The 20533-nt window shown below is 41.2% G+C and overlaps 1 protein-coding gene across 7 annotated transcripts in view; it reads left to right on the forward strand.

Moving 5' to 3' along the window:
• The window catches only part of LOC126344938 (oxysterol-binding protein-related protein 1-like), a 413895-nt gene that overhangs the window by 79013 nt on the left and 314349 nt on the right, over positions 1–20533 (forward strand). For all 7 annotated transcript variants that reach the window (XM_050002065.1, XM_050002064.1, XM_050002066.1 and 4 more), the window contains 2 exons: positions 13736–13880; positions 17547–17692. In XM_050002065.1, the coding sequence (XP_049858022.1) occupies positions 13736–13880; positions 17547–17692 (291 nt within the window). The remainder of the gene's footprint in view (positions 1–13735; positions 13881–17546; positions 17693–20533) is intronic.

Here is a 20533-nt window from a genome sequence, read left to right on the forward strand (position 1 = left end):
TTGCTGACACATTTCTTCTTCTTTTGTCCAAGTGTGAGGCAGACCCAAATCCCTTCACAGTAAATGATCTCTTGCCTACATAATTATCCGGAACACAGTATGGTTTAGCTATGTCAGTAACAAAATCAGATTTCTCATTAATTTCTTCCCGGAACACAAGCCATTTGTTTGACAATAAGTGGAAAAAAAAAACAACAGTTACTAATTTTGTTGTTACTGAAACTGTTAGACCAAACAAGAAAAATTGATGCACATAGTATATAGCTAACTCTGCCACTGAATCTGTGATTGTCTGTCTCTAGCTTCAAAATGAAATTAGCTTGTAATGGAATTGTAGCCACCCTTGCTGGGGAGGGATAGCTCTGGTTTCAGGATGGGAGGTGAAAGAGGTTTGAGGTGAGGTAGCAGGCTGGTTAAGTCCCAGAGAGAAGTGGCTGTCAAAATTAATACTTTATTTCCCACTCGTACAATAACACTGTGTCAGGGTAGGGCAGCAACCGTGTCCACAAGCCAAGGGAAGAGGCCTGGTGGCCAGCAAGATTTCAACTAGCATTCTGGCGAGCTGGCTGCAACATGTGCGCAGCCAGCTTTGCTAATGCCTGCACTCAGTGGTTGGGATACAACCCTGTTGCTTCATTTGCACTGCAAGTTCCAGGTCTCAGCAGCATGTGAAAACGAATTGCGACAGTGGCCAATTCTGATGTCCAACTCGTCTAGGTGGCCAGCGATGTGTAGCATGGAGGCACCCATCGTGGTGGCAGGAGCTGATTGCCGCACGTGGGATGCGACCTGCTGCCCCCTGGGCAGGAATCTGGCTTTGGCTGGAGTGATCCTGGAAGGCCTGCTACACTGTAGCAGTAAGCTCGGAGGATGGACTTAATTCAGAAAGCTGGTACTGTGACGGAGACTTGAACTCGTGACTGCTTCTTGCTGCTCCATTTGGTTCCTTTGACTGGCATAGCACCCCCCCACTACCCCACTCCCTGTCCTGGTAGAGTAGCTGGGCTGCAAATGAAACTGCTACAGAAATTGCAGCTATTTATCTAATGTAGCATCACATCTGTTATTACAGTGTGCCACTCTAGTCACATGCTCGGCAACATACCAAAACCTGAAGGTGGAGAAATCCCCTTGTCTGCACTGCAAGAATTGTGCATTACTGCATCCCTGGCACGTTTCACTGGTCTGTCTCTAAATAGTTCAACAGCTAAGTTACTATAACTGAAATAACAATACTCTGCGCCCACCAGCTAACAGTGTCTACATCAGTACTCCTCTACATATTCTCACTGACTTGCCCCCAAAGTAGTTGTAGCATTATTCTACCCTCTCCTCCATGGAAAGACCTGTCTCCTCAGGTCTCACTTATGACTGATCTACAGCAGCATATCACATGACCGCATTTAACTTGTAAATCCTGGTTGCTAGATTTCTTCTACACTGCTACGTTGCCTGTTAGTGCTCTGCTTAACAGTCCATTAGTTCCTTTGTAATGCACATCATGCCATGCCTTCTAAATCCTATCAATCATGTTCCCTTGGCTATTCTCTTTGCAAACATTAGTGGCTTGTTCCTCTTAAACTCTAGTAAATACATTTTACAATAACCTGCACACTACATAGTCTACATTCATTTATTTTCATGCTCTAGGGATCCAGTCAACTGGAATCTATATTACTGGTTGGTTGGGTTGATGGATGGCTTCCTGCCTCAGATAGGTGAAGGCTATGCAAAGCAGGGCTACACCCACAGTGATGCTAGGTACTGTGACGATCAACATCATGGTTATATGTCATTGCTCTTTACCATCTCTAAATTGTCTGCAGCTTGTGGTCTAGGGGCTAGCATTGCTGCCTCTAGATCACGGGGTCCTGGGTTTGATTCCTTGCCGGGTTGGGAATTTTCTCTGCCCGGGGACTGGGTGTTTGTGTTGTCCTAATCATTTCATCATCATCATCATCATCATCACCACCGTTTGTGAGAGTGAGTAGTTTGGATTGTGAAAAGAAAATGGACTGTGTACAAATTGGGACTTCATATGGGTGCCTATGATCGTGCAGTTGAGTGCCCCACAAACCAGTCATCATCATCATCATCATCATCCCTAAATTGCTTAACCATTGCATCAATTGTTCTGCTGAAATCTGACTTCTTGTGCAATTATTGATTGGTGTAGGGAATGGATTGGGTGTGGTTTCAATGTATTATTCAGGATTACTTCCAGGTCAGTACAAGTATGGCTGTGTCATTCTCAGCTGGGTAATTCCTTTTACTGTGGCTGGTGGATGGAAGGTTGACCCTGTTATCTCGCATGCTGTCCCATTAATAAATAACCCATTACCACCCCTCAGGCTTCATCTGCCATGAGCCTTCCATGTTTGTAACAACTTGCCACTACCACCATATTATCGTACATGGAGTTAATCCAGTGCAACCCCACTTACTGGAAATATGTTTACGGTCCCACAGTGTCCCTCAGGTAATACTGCCCTGTTGTTGTGCCCATGAGTAGCCACACAATACATCTGTTTGTACCAGTTTCAATCACCGAGGATGGACTCACTATAATATTCTCCCCCTCAAAATGCAGCAGTTCCTCCTCCATTATCACCACATTTCTGTTTGCCTGTTCAGAGATTGATAAAACACCACTATGCTCACTTGTACAAACTTTCTTATGACTCCCCATTTCACTGGATATTGACGAATGGTGTAACATCTGAACTGTGCTTGCTTCCATGCTACTGGGAATCTAACCAATGTGTACATCTGCACCTCTACCGGTACCATATGGTAGTAAAACCTCTGCTTACTGGGCTCTGCTACCAATCTCAGCTCTGACAATGGTTTCCACTGCACTTTCCGCAACACTGACAAGTATTGCTCTGCTGGTAATAGAACAGAACTCAGCTGCCCATGCAGTGTGTGATGAATAGCTTTCTGTAAGCTCACCATTACTACTTGAGCATCACTTTCGCTATTTGCTAATGGTTGTTACAGCCTTGTCGTACTGATCTTGCATCCAACACATCCACCCTTGCTTGCTTTATTCCCAGATCTCAATTTACAGTGTCCTCTGATGCCTTTGCATAATCCATCACCCCACTTGTTAGTTTTCATAGTGTATGAGTATTCTTCAACACTGTACTCTGCTTTCCAAGCTTGCTATCTGTGCAGTATGCCACTTCACCACCAACTTGCTATCCTCTCCTGACTTCTTCACTGCCTCCACTGTCATGTTCAATTGCATGATGTCACTGGCATCTGCTGTCCACAATACAGTCTTTAAAATTCTTCTCCCAGCATCTATCCAACCCCATCTATCCAACCCTTTTTCTGCCAATATAGTGAGTATGGCACAAGCTCCACTGCTTGCCACATCTGCTCTTGTAAGTGTTCTTATGATTTATCCATCTTCTTAGATTACCTAGAAACATTTCCAAGCAAGCTCTCGGTTTTCCATCGAAGCCCAGAAAACACCTGCTCCAGCCTTCTCACTTCATTCCACAACACCCAAGCATTAAAAACTAAGTTTGATGCCCATTGATGGCTGGTAACCACCACATCTTATTTAGCAAAAGAACACCTTCCTCCAGGTGGTGATTCAGCAAGTCCCCCATTCCACTCAGGGTGAAGAGATGCAACACTCCCACGGGTAGCATTCATTTTGTCTTCAACCACTGTGTACACCAGCCTGAAGACTAGGACTATCATCTCCCCCTCCCCCTTAGAAGGCTGCTGTCACTCATCAGCATACCCATACAAAGAAAATTAAAGGAACCCCCAACTCTGACACAAGAAATACATTTCTTTACCATCAATATATTACACCTCACATTTTACACATTGTGCCCTAAGTGAACATCAACAATAAAAATACCTCTGTCACTTCCTTGAACTTAATACATATGGCACCTCCCAAACAGGTCCAGTCATACTCACACCCACTTTTGCCATTCCTCTTTCTCAGGCTGTGCTCTTACTACCCCTAGTATTGACTCAAGAGCACCGTGGAACAGTCACGGGCATTCAGTATGCATTGCTGTTGACCACACCTGCAACTGTAGCCTAACATTGACTGATGATGTAGTTTCAACCACTTGGTAAGATCCGTTGTATGAATTTCTTACTTGACCCTTTGCTGTGTAATGGCTGGGTAGCATTATCCACTGCCATATTCTGTAATGTGTTAAGCTCCCTGTATGCTTCACAGCTTCCCCCTGTTCCTCCAGTGCCTTTGTGTTCACCATTTGCCCTCGTTTCCATACTTCTCTTATCATCCTCATGGAATCATCAACCAACTCTCTGTCCTTGCCCCTTCTTGCCTTAATCATATCTAACAAGATGGCATTTTTCTGCCATGCAGTATATCTTATGGAGATATTCCTTTATTAGTGTGTATCACTGAATTGTATGCCGACACAACAAATGAGATGTGTGTGTCCCAGTCATTAAGGTGTTAGTTCACATAATAGCTTAACATCCTTCTGACTGTATGATGTACCCGTTCCATTCTGACATTTGACTGTGGCTGGAGTGTCCTATTTCTCAGTTCCTTCACACTTAAAGCAACATAACTCCTTTATCAAGTCTAACGTAAAATTTGTCCCTTGAACTGTAATCATCATGTCTGGCACCCCAGACTTAAGTATCCAGCTGTTGACCACTGCCTGTACAGCTGTAACTGCTTGATGGTTCAGCATGGCAATCATTTCGACGTACCAAGAAAAGTTATCTATTACTGTCAACACAAAATGGGTCCCTGCTGAACTCTGGTTAAATGGTCCCAACACATCCACCTCACTCATTTCAAATAGCTTCGACACTTTTGGAAGTCTCTCTAATGGTATTTGTTTATTGCTCAAGGGTGCACACTACACACAATTTCTCATATACTGATCCATAGCTCCCTTCCTTCCCTTCCACCAGTATTCTGCAGTTGTATTTCAGTTCGTTACTCTGCACCCTCTATGACCAGACAGCATTTGTGCATGCATCTCCCTCAGGACTTCTTCCTGCAACTTAGGTGGCACAACACTCGTACATGACAAAATGTCACACATGGCCAACTGCAGTTGCATTTTATATAGCTTACAGTAACTGTCAACTTTCTGTGGTGCTTACCATTCAGCAAGGACATGACACAGGACTTGCATTGTTGCTATCTTTTTGCTCAGAGTATCTACATTTCCATGTTTCTTACCTGGCTTGCACACCACTTTGTAGTCAAACTCGCTGAGTATTACTGCCCACCTTGTTAGTCTGCTGTATGGGTATTATTGCCTATATCGAAATTCATATTACATCCTATAAACACAGACGGACCAGCCCAATACAGCCTGTGAAGCGACTTATTTAACAGGTATTTTATTCTTCTTGCCATCTATGGTAGCTGTCAGCTCAGTACTATTAATGTTTTCATAAACAGTCTTTCTTGCAAATCAATTGCATAATCATCTCATAGCTGCATGTTACATAACACTTCCGCAGCCCCCTAGTATTACCAGAGGCTGTGGTGCAATGAACACATCCGACCTTTGGCATCCTTAACTAGTTATGCAATACACAACCACTGTGATGTTGAATGTATAAAAACATACAAAACACACGTGCCACATCACTCTGTGTGAACTGCTGCACAAGAAAATGCATTGAATGGAGCCACAGCTCTGTTGCTCTATACAAGGAGATATTGATGACGTTTCTAGAAAGACTGGCATGGTCAATCACTACTTTTAATTCTTTCCCGTGATGATATCAAAATTACGTGACTCTGTATATGAGGATAAGCATCTCTTTCTCTGTGGCTGGATAGTTTTTCTCTGCTCTTTTAAGTTGTATGATGCATAAGCTGCAGGATGTTCCTGCCTAAAGACCTCTTGAGTCTGGGTACACCCCAGAGTGTCGTTAGATGCATCACAAACTGAAAATCTGGAAAAATTAAGACTGGATTTGATGTTAAAACTTTTTTTGACTCGTTGAATGTGCCCGGACAATCCATACACGTGAATTTCAGACCATTTTTCAACAGCAGCATGAGTGGTTGCACTATGTCAACAAACCCCCCAGATATCTCCTATAATAGTTCAAGAGTCCCAAAACCATCTTTGTTCTTTACCCAGCTTTGGAACTGGGAAATCGTGTGTCACCCATACTAATCTTGGGTTCGTACTCGCCGTTTTCTTGCTGATAACATGCCCAAAGTAACACACTTCCTCCAAAGTGAAATGACACTTTTCTATAACATCAGATTTGTAACCAACAGCCTCTTAAATAGCTCTTTAAAATGTTGCCTACGTTCCTCCACATCCTTTGAGAATACAGTTATATTGTCCAGGTAGACTAAACACTGGTGAGGCTCCAATCCGCTTAATAATCCATCCAACACTCACTGAAACATTGCAGAACCATTCTTCAACCCAAATGACACCCTCCTGTAATGATAATGGCCCCAGGGTAGAAAAAATGCTGTCTTCCATTGGTCGTCTAAAATCACTTTTAAGTGACTATATCCACTTCATTCTTGAGCCCAAACAGCATCCTCCTGTACTGATAAAGGCTCCAAGGTACCAAAAATGCTGTTTTCAATTGGTCCTCTAGAATCACCTTCAACTGATGGTATCCACTTCTTAAATCCATGGTAGAGAATTACTGGAAAGCTCCAAGTTATCAATGTTCTCTGCGATGATGGGTATGAGACAGCATCTTCACTGTTTTGTTATTCAGATGACAGTAATCACAGCAGAACCTTTGCTTCTTAGAACCAGCCATATACTTCTTAGGCATGACTACAATTACTGCTCCCAATGGGCTATTGCTCTCTTCTATTATCCTATCAGTGAACTACTGGTTGATAAAATCCACAATCGGTTGTAAATATCGAGTATTGGCCATGGTTTCCCGTACACTGGTATTTCATTTCCTGTCTGAGTTGGGTGCTGTGTAACAGGCATTGATGGTAATGGATGCAAGGGGGAAAAGAATCTTCAAGTTCCATCAACGCTTCCTCCATTCGCACTCTCTCGACTCCCTTTAGATGCCCCATCTTCTTACGTAATGCAGTCTTAGCGGTGGCCTGTGTGTGCTCATGGTTTACTCCCTCTGTGCACCAGTCATCTTCCTCTGAAATGTCCAAACTTGATACTGACATCCCTTTCATCAGCTTTACCTCTTTGCCATCAAAATTATCTAGATTCATGAGCACTATCATTCCTTCATCTCTCTCCTGTATGCATATAATCGTCCTTTTAACAAAACAGCTTTCTGAATCCAGCACATCATTCCCTTTCAGTGGCTCAATCATACACAACATATAGAGAGATTAGTCTGGTACCACACCACTCAAGCACCTTTCCATTGCCACCTGGCACACAGTCATGTGAATCAAGCCTTAGTGCATTTGTACGCGGTTAAATCAGATTGCACAATACTGTAGTTGCACCTTGAAACAGCTCTACACTGATGGAAGCTTCCCCTAACTGGAATGTTTTCCCCCTAAGTTCCACTGCATTACACCAAAGATCTGTTTTGGGATGATGTTGACGCAAAAAATCTAACCCCAGGATCACACTGTAGCCTGTGCTTATACGAGGCACTACCTCCACACATCGCTTTGACTGAACTGCCTGTACTTGAAAACTTCTTTTTGCTGACCTCAGTGGCCTTACTTCACTATCTCCTACCTCCCAAAACCTGTACCATCATGAGTTCCATTGCCTCCACCTTACTAGATCTCGTGACTTGTGTGCCCCTGTGTCCAACAAAAACTTATACTTCTTGCCCCCCCCCCCCCCCCCCCCCCCTACAACACCTATTGCTGCACATTCTGCCTCTGGATATAACTTGGTGATCTTAGGGTTCCCTCTTGAGTTTAATGGCTGCTTATTTCCTCCCTGCCCATCCTTATTACCCTTACCAAATTCTACTGCTGCTACATATTATGTTTAACCCACTGAGGATGGCAGTACTGCCTCTACACATGCCCTATCCATCCACAACCGTAACATCTTACATTTGTGAAGAACCCCTTGAGTATCACATACCCTTTCAGGAAAACCAATCTTTTCATGTTTCATTGCCAACCTAACTGCAGAATGGAGATCTTTAGCAGCTCCTGTGTGCACCTTTCTTGACATACTCGGTGGTAAACTACTTAGGAGAGTGTTAAGCACTCTTTACTTAGCTTCCTGCACCACAATTGTACTTGCTTCATCACCCCCCCCCCCCCCAACTTTTATACATGTGTGTTCACCTTTCTTATTCTACTGGTAAAATCCTCTATATCTTCCCCACACCTCTTTGAAAACATACAAAATTGATCCCGAAAGATCCTTTCCCTGTTCTGCTTCTTGTACCTCTGCAGAAGCCCCTGCTTCAACTGCGTGAACATCTCTGCATTTGTCAGTGCCTCTGTACATTTTACAAAAGTTTTCGCCTCTTCCATTAGACATAACTTAGTCACCAAAAACAAATGACTATCCGATCAACTGCCCATATCTGCTGACCTCATCAGGTCCTCCATGAATAACATCACACTCTTGGATGTCCTACAAGAAAAAGAATGATTAGGCTAGTGGCAGTTACATCTGTCACATGGTCTGGTGCATGGAAGCAATGCTATTTGCTCATTGTTAACTGCAGTTTTCCCTCGCAGCTCTTTGTTATTTGCCAACAACCGCAGTACGTTTTCTGCCGACAAACACACTGCTTCTGCTACGAAATGTCCACATCTCTGACTCTGCCGTCACAATATCTTTACCCCACTTCCACACACAATAACTACAGCAGTAATTCATGACCTTTGTGCCTTATCATTAACCATCTAGACTTACACTGCCTCGCAACATGACCATAACATGGTGCAGAATGCCCAAACAAATTGTGAACATCTAACAGGTTGAAAGTGCTGTTCTTTGCATGTACACCAAAATTGTGGCGCATCTGCCACTTTGTGTGTCCTAAACAAAGTATCTCTCAAATTACAGTTACACTTCATTCTAGACTTGATGTTTGTCACACACACCAAAAATAATAAATAGTGATCTCACTCACCCCACTGTGTTGACACTGCAGGCTGTGGTCCAGATGATTTGCTGCATGGATGATGCAACACCTGCTGCCTGCTGGAGACAGTGCCACCACTTATGAATCCTTGAGGCAATGGTAGCAGGCCAGTTAGCTTAAAATGTGACTGTAGCTCACTTCATAAACCACATATGATAGATAAACATGAGTCATAGTTCTTCAGATCCTTCCAGCATTAAGAACAATTTCAGTACTTTACCTACATTTTGTATGCAGCAATGTATTATCCAACATTCACAAAACATAATCTGGTGAGTGACTATAGTTTTCAGTACAAACTTTTTGAAATGTGTGCAGTGGGTTACTTAATTTTGAAGGGCCAAAATAACTATAAAAAAACAATCAAAAGAGAGAAAGTTCATCATCAAGGTAAGATGTGTGAGTGTAATGTGTGAAAGAATAAATGTGTTCATCAAATAGTTTCCTCAAAATCGACTGAGAAAGTCTGCATAGGGGAAACATTTGCAAATCTTATAACAGTGGTCTTTAATTTTTCATGTGAAAAGCAGAAGTTTTACTGAGAAACTAACTAAAAAGACAGATGTAGGTTTGCTACATTACATTAAAACATTAATTAACAGTATTAGGAAAAGGATAGATTGCTGTTCACCATAAAGTTGACCCATTGAGTTGCAGACAGGGACAACGAAAAGACTGTTGCACTTTATAGCTTTCGGCCAAAGTCTTCTTCAGCAAAGAAGATATACACAAATTCACACACTGAAGCACACCTCATTCACACATGACTGCTACTACTGGCAGCTCTGAATGGAATGCGACTGTCAGATGAATAGCAATCTGGAGTGGAGTGGAGTGGAGTGGAGTGGAGTGGGGAGGGGTCGAGATAGCAGGGTACAGATGGGCAGAGAAAAGAGCACTGTCTGTTTGGGCATGCATGGACTAGATGGAAACCTTACAAGACTGCCAGGTTTAGTGTTGGGGGGAGGGGGGGCGAGGTATGGGGGGGGGGGGGGGAATGGGGAGTGGGAAAGGAGGGGAGCAGGAAGGGGAAAGGCCGGGTAAGTACATTGGCACAGGGTGGCATACGAAGAGAGTGAGGGAATGTGAAAAGGGAGGAGGTGATAGGATGAGGGGCAGAAACTCTTGGGTGGAACATGTGGGGACAGTAGGTTACCAACGGTTAAGGCTAGGATAATTTTGGAAGTGGAGAATGTGTTGTAAGGATAACTCCCATCTGCAAACTTCAGAAAAGCTGGTGGTGGAGGGAAGGAACTGAACTGTGCAGATATGGAAATTATCCTTAAAACATGTTCTTTGCTCCCAAAATTATCCCAGCCTAGACTTACAGTGACCTATTGCCCTCATGCCCTTCAGCAAGCAGCTTCTGCCCACTTGTTCTATCACCTCCTCCCTTTTCACATTCCATCACCCTCTTTGTATGCCACCCTGTGCCCACTATCCTTTCCCCTTCCAGCTCATCTCCTTCTCTGCTACCGATCCCCCTCCCCTCCCCTCAAATACCACATCTCCCAATGCAGTGCTTGGCCATCTCCAGTCCGGGTGTGCATCGCCAGACAGTGCTCTTCTCTCACCCCACCCGAACCTTTCTATTCTTCCTGCTTCTCTGCTGCACTCCAGATTGCTATGCACATGACAATCACATTCCGGTTGGAGCTGCCGATGGTAGCAGTCATGTATGCATCAGGTATGCTTGTTTCTGTAAATATGTTTGTGTTTTCTTTGCTGAAGAAGGCTTTGGCCGAAAGCTATAATGTGTAACAGTCTTGTTGTTGTGCCTGTCAGCAACTCAGGGTATCATCTTTATGGAGAGTAGCAGTCTATGCATTTCCAACCTGGAGTTTCCATTGTTTGAAAAAATTAAGAAAGTTTACTAAAGCTAAAGAGCCTTCATCATCCTAAGAAGAAATGGTGCCACAATACTTCCATTGATGTCAGGTCACATGCTTACCATACTACTTCCATTTTCACTCAAAAAAGCTATATCACTTGTGCACCACTTCGGTGGTTGCCCTGCCTTAAGCATGCAATGATTTTTCTTTATTTTTCTTGTTTTCACATGTGCTGTGGAATGATGTGTTTTGTCAGTACTGGTTGTATTCTTATAATGTTCTTTCCTTGTATCATAAATAGCTTATTTTAATCTTTGCAATCCCTGTCCTAGAAGTCTTGTTTGACTAACCTAGCACCATGTTACTTTCTGTATACAGGGTGTCCCATTTATCTTGACCACCCTAAATAACTGTTTATCCAACTGCAAATTACAAAATGTTTCAAGCAAATGTTCTTTAGCTGTCAGGGAAACATCAATCAGCATGATTGCCTTCATTGTAGCTATGTTTTTTACAAAGATATGAAAAGCAGTATGACTTTTTTAAATGGTACCCTGTATTTTTTATTTGGTAATTCATTTCCTCTCTTAAAGACCTATTCAAAAATGTATCACAGTGTACCATTCACTGAAGCACAATGTTATTAATTACATAACACAACATTGACGTTGACACTCCCAGCGCTTAGTGCAGGTCCTCGGGGTAATGGAACACATCCATGTGCTGACGTTGACAGAGGATAAATGTAAACATAACTAGAATGCACACCTGTCATTCCATCAACCATCGTCAGTTGAAGACAAGGTATAAATGATACTCATCTATGGGTAATGTAAGTTAGCAGAACAGTAATTACAATACTGTTTTCTTATGTGCAGGTACATTTAGTACAGTAGTTTAGTCCTTTTAAATACTGTTGTGTTGAGTAGGCATACAGTAAAGGCTGTCCTTCCTACAAAGTGCATCGACATAATGTTTCTTTTATTGTTGTTGTTGAAAGTAGGCGAAACGCTACTCAGGCGGCGGAACTGTACAGAGAGCGATATCCTGACAAGAACCCACCTTCCCAACGGATGTTTTCTGGTCTTCTTGCAATATTTCAGGAAATGCGAAGTTTCAACCCACGACAATGCAATCATCATAGCTCTTGCACAGACGAAGCTGCTGAAGTTACTGTTCTCACTTCCACTGCTATGAATCCACATGTGAGCACACAGCAGCTTGAACACAAGATTGGCATTCTTAAAACCAGTGTACATTGCATTCTTACATGTCACCAGTTCCATCCTTGCCATGTACACCTACATCAAGAATTGTGTGGGAATGATTTCCAGAATTTTGTACAGTTCTGTCAGTGGGCACAGCAGCAAATCCTCACCAACTCGAACTACTTCTCCAATGTTCTATTTACTGATGAATCTTCCTTCTCAAACAAAGGACAGGTACATACAAGGAACATGCATTATTGGTCCAGTGACAATCCATGATGGCTTAGAAATGTGGAACATCAGTGTCAATGGATAGTTAACTTCTTGTGTGGGATCTTGGTACTACAGTTAATGGCCGTTATTTCACCAATGGTAGTCTAAACGGCACAGCGTATACCAACTTCCTCAGACGAATTCTTTCTCCTCTTCTGGATGAAGTGTCACTAAGAACCAGAATGGTTATGTGGTATCGAAATGATGGATGTCCAGCTTATAATGCCTTGTGTGCATGTTGTGTTCTGAACCGAAGGCATCCTGCCCGATGGATTGGTCAAGGAGAAACAGTTACTTGGGTCTCCTGATTTAAATTCTTCGGACTTTTTTCTTTGGGGATGCATTAAAGACGTTGTCTATCTCGATATTCCAACAACTGCAAAGGACATGCAGGAATGTATCATGCTTGCTTGTAATTCTCTTCAGTAGGCACCAGTGTATAGGTGTCCAGGGTCACCACTTTGATCACCGTTGAATGTCCTACTCCTGGGAAATGGTACAGGAGAGTCAAAGTCATTTATGTGTTATGTTTTTACTTGGTTTTCATTTGTTTTATGACAACTCCAGCAACTGGACAAGTTTGTGATCCTGGGCTCAAAGTTAGTGTTGTGTTATGAAATTAATAACATTGTGTTTCAGTGAATATGTTTTTGAATAGGTCTTTAGGAGGGGAAATGAATTACCAAATAAAAAATACAGGGTGCCATTTAAAAAAAGTCATACTGCTGTTCATATCTTTGTAAAAAACAAAGCTACAACAAAGGCAATCATGCTGATTGATGTCCCCCAGATGGCTAAAGAACATTTGCTTGAAACATTTTGTAATTTGGATGCATTCTTTCAGCTTGCTCATAGAAATCTTTACCATCAGATTTAAATAATATTTTATGTCTGAGGTCATCATGGTTGGTGAGTTGTTGTTACGTGTAACGTAATGTCTCTTTTCATCCTTACTGTATCTTCAGTGTTGTTAATTATCAAATCATTATGTTAAGATTTATTTTCTGAGTTTGTTGCAGTGTAATTTAGAATAATTATCTCAACTCATTTAACTTTATCATCTCATTAAAATACCAAGTGTGTGGTAATTATTAAGTCATTAGGTTAAGATTTATTTTCTGAGTTTGTTGCTGTGTAATTTAAAATGACTATTTCAACTGATTTAACTCTATTATCTCATTTAAGTACCATGTGTATTAATAAAGTATGTTTATCAGCATACATGAAATGCTTCGTTTTGCTAAATTAATGCACATTTTTTGCAGCTCCTTTTTGTAATGGATGATCACCATTTATCTGTGTAAACATGTAAATTCACTAACTTTGTCATTAAGTTTTTTAATAAAATTCCCGTTGCAGTTGAAAGATGAGAGGCCACCAAGTATAAATTGTGTAGATGCACAAGGAAATTCTTGTCTTCATTGTGCGGCATATAGAGGGCACAAGGAGGCAGCAGTACTTTTATTACAGAATGGCATTGACACCACAATTCAGAATACTCGAGGTGAGAAAAGTAATTTTCAATCGTGAAATTGGTTGTCTTGGGCTTCCAAAATGTGGCTATATTAAGGTATTTCACTACAAATGGGGATATTACGGCTAGTTTAGCTATTATGAAGTACAGTTTACACAGACAAAGTATGAAATACTACCATGAATGTACTGAAATGCGTGTATTGTTTATGATGTGTAGGCATAATTGTACATCCCTGTACACCGGCCTGATGAGGCTGTTTCCATGAATGCCCACAAAAATCAGAGATAACCATAGTCTCAGTCTTCCAACAATTTCCTCATTAAAAGACATACCTCACAGTAATACATGATTCTAATTATAAAAACAACGGACTTACTGTAACTGCATATACAGGACCATTGCAGAAACAGGTTCCCAGTACCACTGCTACTACTACTACTACTACTACTACTACTACTATTACCACCACCACCACCACCACCACCACCAGTTGTACTGTTTGGTCATGACAAGTTGACTCATTAAGTGTTGGCTGTTGGGAACGGCAAGTGTTGTGCTTTGGCCCTGATTAGGGCAGTCAAAGGGAGGGGAGCATTGAGTGGAAGGTAGTAACAACTCTTTCCCACAGTGCTGACTGCATTGCCCATATTTTGTGCATTTATGAAAGCAGAGGTGACACATGTGGACATATTGACAACACTCATAGAATGAGTATCTTCCAACTAATGCTGATTTCATTGCTACTGGCAACACTGTTAAAACGGATCAACTTATCATGAACCAACAATAGAAGTGGCACATGTTATCATCAGTATAGCCAATGTTTCCAAGTCTTAAGAAACCAGTACAAAATGTTTTACATGTTTGAACATTTTGCAACTTTTACTGAAATTCAGCACCAATATTGTATCATGTCTTACAATCTGCCTTTCAGATAAACAGAAAAAAGTTAAATTTAGTTTGTGTGTAACTCTAGTGTGGTAGTGATATGTATGTAATAAGGTGGGTAGTGAAACTTTTAGCTTTAATTTAGTTGCCATTGCACTGTGATGGAGTATTACGCAAATAAGTGATAACAATACTACACTGTGTAATTAATGCTTTGACAGAGAATAAGAAATAGAAATAGTGTTCCCATATGGGTCATATCTCTCTCTCTCTCTCTCTCTCTCTCTCTCTCTCTCTCTCTGTGTGTGTGTGTGTGTGTGTGTGTGTGTGTGTGTGTGTGTGTGTGTGTGTGTGTGTGTCGTGCACACGTAGAACATGGTAGAACATGTCACTCATTTATCTTGTTACGTGCACATCACTTTAATATCACATAATTTAAGATCTGAGAGATAATACAGACTTCCTTTTGTGAAGCTGTGCTTTCCAAGTAATTCAATTCAATATTGCTCTTGATTGTTGTGAAATGAGGTTAAGTAAGGAGCCACTGGGCAAATGAAATTCTCATCCTGCATCCTTTACAGTTGAACCACCCAAAGTCGCCCCATGTTCTAACTCGGTGTTACACTCTGTCAATATGTATCTCTCCTTCAGCTCCTAGAATTGTTGTAGCCATTCGCCGCCTTATACTTTCTGTTAACAACATAGTTCCATTGTGAGAAGGTGTTTGTAGGATTAAGAAATGCAGAAAAAAGAACTGTAAGAGTGAAGCCCTTGAGTCAGGCTGGGAGGTGTTTGTTTGCTTCAATTAGTCAAGTACTATATGTGAAATGCAAAGATTGTGCGTGAATGTCCAAGTCAAGCATACAGTTCTTATCTGGTTGGTGAGCAGCCAGCAAACTCTCTCTCATGAGAGTTGAATTTTTTTATTGGTGTTAAATATATTCATTACTTTTTGAAGCTATCTTATCAGAAATCTAATATATTTTGTGCTACGATGTTGCAACACTTTTAGTGCAGTATTTCATTTCTTCTCATTTTCTGTTGGCAGTTTAAATGCAACACCTTTTTTTCCACAAAAAGTAAACACTTCAGCTCATGTGCAATGGGGTGCTGTCTTCCAGAACTGTTTTTTTACTCTGCAAGGCAGCATATTTTTATAACTTCACTATATATATATACCAAGCGGGAAAGCGCCGGCAGACAGGCACATGAACAAAACACACAAACACACACACAGAATTGCTAGCTTTCGCAACCGATGGTTGCTTCTTCAGGAAGGAGAGGGAAAGACGAAAGGATGTAGGTTTTAAGGGAGAGGGTAAGGAGTCATTCCAATCCCGGGAGCGGAAAGACTTCCCTTAGGGGAAAAAAAGGACAGATGTACACTCGCGCACACACACACACACACACATATCCATCCGCACATACACAGACACAAGCAGACAAGCAGACATAATATGTCTGCTTGTGTCTGTGTATGTGCGGATGGATATGTGTGTGTGTGTGTGCGCGAGTGTACATCTGTCCTTTTTTTCCCCTAAGGGAAGTCTTTCCGCTCCCGGGATTGGAATGACTCCTTACCCTCTCCCTTAAAACCTACATCCTCCCTCTCCTTCCTGAAGAAGCAACCATCGGTTGCGAAAGCTAGCAATTCTGTGTGTGTGTTTGTGTGTTTTGTTCATGTGCCTGTCTGCCGGCGCTTTCCCGCTTGGTAAGTCTTGGAATCTTTGTTTTTAATATATTTTTCCCATGTGGAAGTTTCTTTCTATTTTATTTACATCATTATATATATTAAAAACAAAGATTCCAAGACTTACCAAGCGGGAAAGCGCCGGCAGACAGGCACATGAACAAAACACACAAACACACACACAGAATTACTACCTTTCGCAACCGATGGTTGCTTCTTCAGGAAGGAGAGGGAAAGACGAAAGGATGTGGGTTTTAAGGGAGAGTTTAAGGAGTCATTCCAATCCCGGGAGCGGAAAGACTTCCCTTAGGGGAAAAAAAGGACAGGTGTACACTCGCGCGCGCGCGCACACACACACACACACACACACACACACACACACACACACACACACACACACACACATATATCCATCCGCACATACACAGACACAAGCAAACATATTTAAAGGCAAAGATATTAAAAACAAAGATTCCAAGACTTACCAAGCGGGAAAGCGCCGGTGGACAGGCACAATAAAATAACACACACACAAAATTTCTAGCTTTCGCAACCAACGGTTGCTTCTTCAGGAAAGAGGAAGGAGAGGGAAAGACGAAAGAATGTGGGTTTTAAGGGAGAGGGTAAGGAGTCATTCCAATCCCAGGAGCGGAAAGACTTACCTTAGGGGGAAAAAAAGGATAGGTATATACTCGCGCGCGCACACACACACACACACACACACACACACACACACACACACACACACACACACACACACACACACAAGCAGTCTGTGTGTGTGCACGAGTATATACCTATCCTTTTTTTCCCCCTAAGGTAAGTCTTTCCGCTCCTGGGATTGGAATGACTCCTTACCCTCTCCCTTAAAACCCACATTCTTTCGTCTTTCCCTCTCCTTCCTCTTTCCTGAAGAAGCAATCGTTGGTTGCGAAAGCTAGAAATTTTTCTACTGGCGCTTTCCCTTTGGTAAGTCTTGGAATCTTTGTATATATATTCAAAACTCAGTGTGGTGTGTAACCAGTCAGACAAAAATTCACATCTGTGACATGAGCTTTTAATCTTTGCTCAGTTTCTACATTTTTGTTTGACAAAATGATAATTTATTTTTCCAGGACAAACTGCTGTTAATTTAGCAAGGGATCCACATATGCAACAAGTTCTGTGTGTCCGACCAGTACGTCAACTTCAAAAGTCTGCTGCACGTTTTGAAGGACAACTTCTTAAGCGATCACGATTTCTTGGTTGGAAGCCAATGTGGGTATGTTATAAATTATTAGAGTGAAATCAATAAAATAGGGCACACTAGTAATTTTGTTTATGGATTTTTTAACTGTCAATGTGTGTGCATGCGTGCGTGCGCGCGCGCTGGGGTAGGGGGATGTTCATACGCATGTGCACATCCACTCGTGCATATGCGTTCATATGTACTTCTCATTCAGAAAGGAACTGGTTTGATACGGATACACATAACTCAGAGTAATAGAGTTATAAGCATTGGCCAGAAAGAGTGAAAACAGGTCCAAATGAAGTTATTGTTATACATCATCAAATTAATGATGATTTTAGTTTTCCTTGAGCAGTAAAATAATTGATTTTAGGTTGTGCATATAGAGTAGCATATTATAAATTGAGGGAAACAATGAACTACTGCATCATACAGTTCTTGAAGGAAACACATACACGAGTTAAATGTAAACATCTGACTACGAACCATACTTAACTTGGACTACTTTGAGAGTAAATCCAGATAGGAATATGTGTGGTTCATCCTTAATAGATAAGCTTAATAGTGTTATACGTTTTTGATTCAGTCAGTCAGCCATATGTGCTTTTGTTGTAGTTTGTTAACTAGGAAGTGAAATAGTTACATTAAGAGAATATTCACAGTGATTTGAATTCAGTTTTAAACAAATTTAGTACCTCTGGGGGAATGAAACCAACTGAAATGTTTCATATATCACTATCCAATGAATGCCTCTCATCCATCACAATTGTAAATGGCATACAATATACTCTGTTTGTGGAACTGAAATGTAATTTGTGTTACTTACACAATCAAACTTATGAAATATGTTCTTGATGTGTATTCGTGCTGTTGTAACCCTTTTGCATGCCATGGGGGCTATATTTCATAGTAATTGTGTTTTTTTTCTAGGATACATTCTACTGCTGCTGTATGTTCCTGGCATGTAGTAGTGGTTCACTGCACAAGTTGTAGTTTCTGTTTGTTGTGAAATATAGCTTTTATGGGGCATGGAAGTACACATACCAGCAAATAATGATGTTTTAAAGGTTCTTGGGAAGTATGCTGCTTACTACCAAAGTAATTTCTCAAAGGAGCTGGGGAAGTATACTTACCACAAATGGGAAGTATACTTACCACAAATGGGAAGTATACTTACCACAAATGGGAAGTATACTTACCACAAAATTAACTGGAAATAAATCTTACTGCCTCTGCTTGCTTGATATCTTGTGGTAGTACACTGCACCATGTTAGTGAAAACTGCTACAGCAATCAGTTTCCGATTGTCATTACCTTTTCCAAAATACATTGCTTCATTTCTGCAGTATACATTATTGTGACTTTTATCGGCCCATGTCTTTGTGTGGGCATTGTGAAAGAAAACTGGAAGAAGTGCTTTCATTGACAAGAGAGGAATGTAGCTTGAAAAAAGGAGGATATTAGTTCTTGTGCAGTTGTATGGGAGATATAAAGTGGATGGACAACATATCTCTCAATATTTTGACAACTTCAGACAATCATAGCAATTTGTTACAAGGAAGAATAAAGATGGCATTACCAGCAGTAACAATTGTTTAACGGCTGTAGCAACATACAATAATATAATGGGAGGTGTAGATCACTTTGGTAATCTTAGAGAACACTCTGCAATAGGTCAACATTTTTATTAATGGTGGCACCAGATTCTCTACTCCCTGCAAGTTGTGGCAATTGTAAATATTTTTATATTCTACCAAATTAATGAAGGATGAGGATGATACCAACATCAACTGAACTTACTGTTATGACTCACAAAATAGTTGATAGGTGGCTTCACATACTGCTCGAAGAAATTCTGACCACACATGCTACTCAAAGAAATTCTGACCAAGAAGAACACTGTACCAGATCATGTTCAGCTGGCAAAAGTGGGACATCATGTGTCCATTTTGGAAAAAAATACAGACGATTCCAAAAGAGGTTAAAAAAACTTGAGACTAGAATAAAATACATATGCTGCTTCTGCAGAGTGCACATGATTGAACCATGCTTCTGCCAGTTCTGTGGAAACAAAATAATAAAAAAATGTGACACTCATTTGAACACTTGTTTGGGAAAGAAGTATTACTTGTTTAGATATTCTAAATTGTTAATGTTGATTATAAACTATTTGTAAACATGAAACGTAAATATTTTTGAAATAAAGTAAAATAAAAACACACAACACTTTTTTTTTTTTTTCCAGCTCGCAGTGATATTATGGTGATATACAGGGTGTTACAAAAAGGTACGGCCGAACCTTCAGGAATCATTCCTCACACACAAATAAAGAAAAGATGTTATGTGGACATGTGTCCGGAAATGCTTAATTTCCATGTTAGAGCTCATTTTAGTTTCATCAGTATGTACTGTACTTCCTCGATTCACCGCCATGATTTCATACGGGATACTCTACCTGTGCTGCTAGAACATGTGCCTTTACAAGTACGACACAACATGTGGTTCATGCACGATGGAGCTCCTACACATTTCAGTCGAAATATTCGTATGCTTCTCAACAACAGATTCGGCGACCGATGGATTGGTAGAGGTGGACCAATTCCATGGCCTCCATGCTCTCCTGACCTCAACCCTCTTGACTTTCATTTATGGGGGCATTTGAAAGCTCTTGTCTACGCAACCCCGGTACCAAATGTAGAGACTCTTCGTGCTCGTATTGTGGACAGCTGTGATATAATACGCCATTCTCCAGGGCTGCATCAGCGCATCAGGGATTCCATGCGACGGAGGGTGGATGCATGTATCCTCGCTAACAGAGGACATTTTGAACATTTCCTGTAACAAAGTGTTTGAAGTCACACTGGTACATTCTGT

This window comes from Schistocerca gregaria, chromosome 1 (genome assembly GCF_023897955.1).
Source record: "Schistocerca gregaria isolate iqSchGreg1 chromosome 1, iqSchGreg1.2, whole genome shotgun sequence".
Lineage (NCBI taxonomy): Eukaryota > Metazoa > Arthropoda > Insecta > Orthoptera > Acrididae > Schistocerca > Schistocerca gregaria.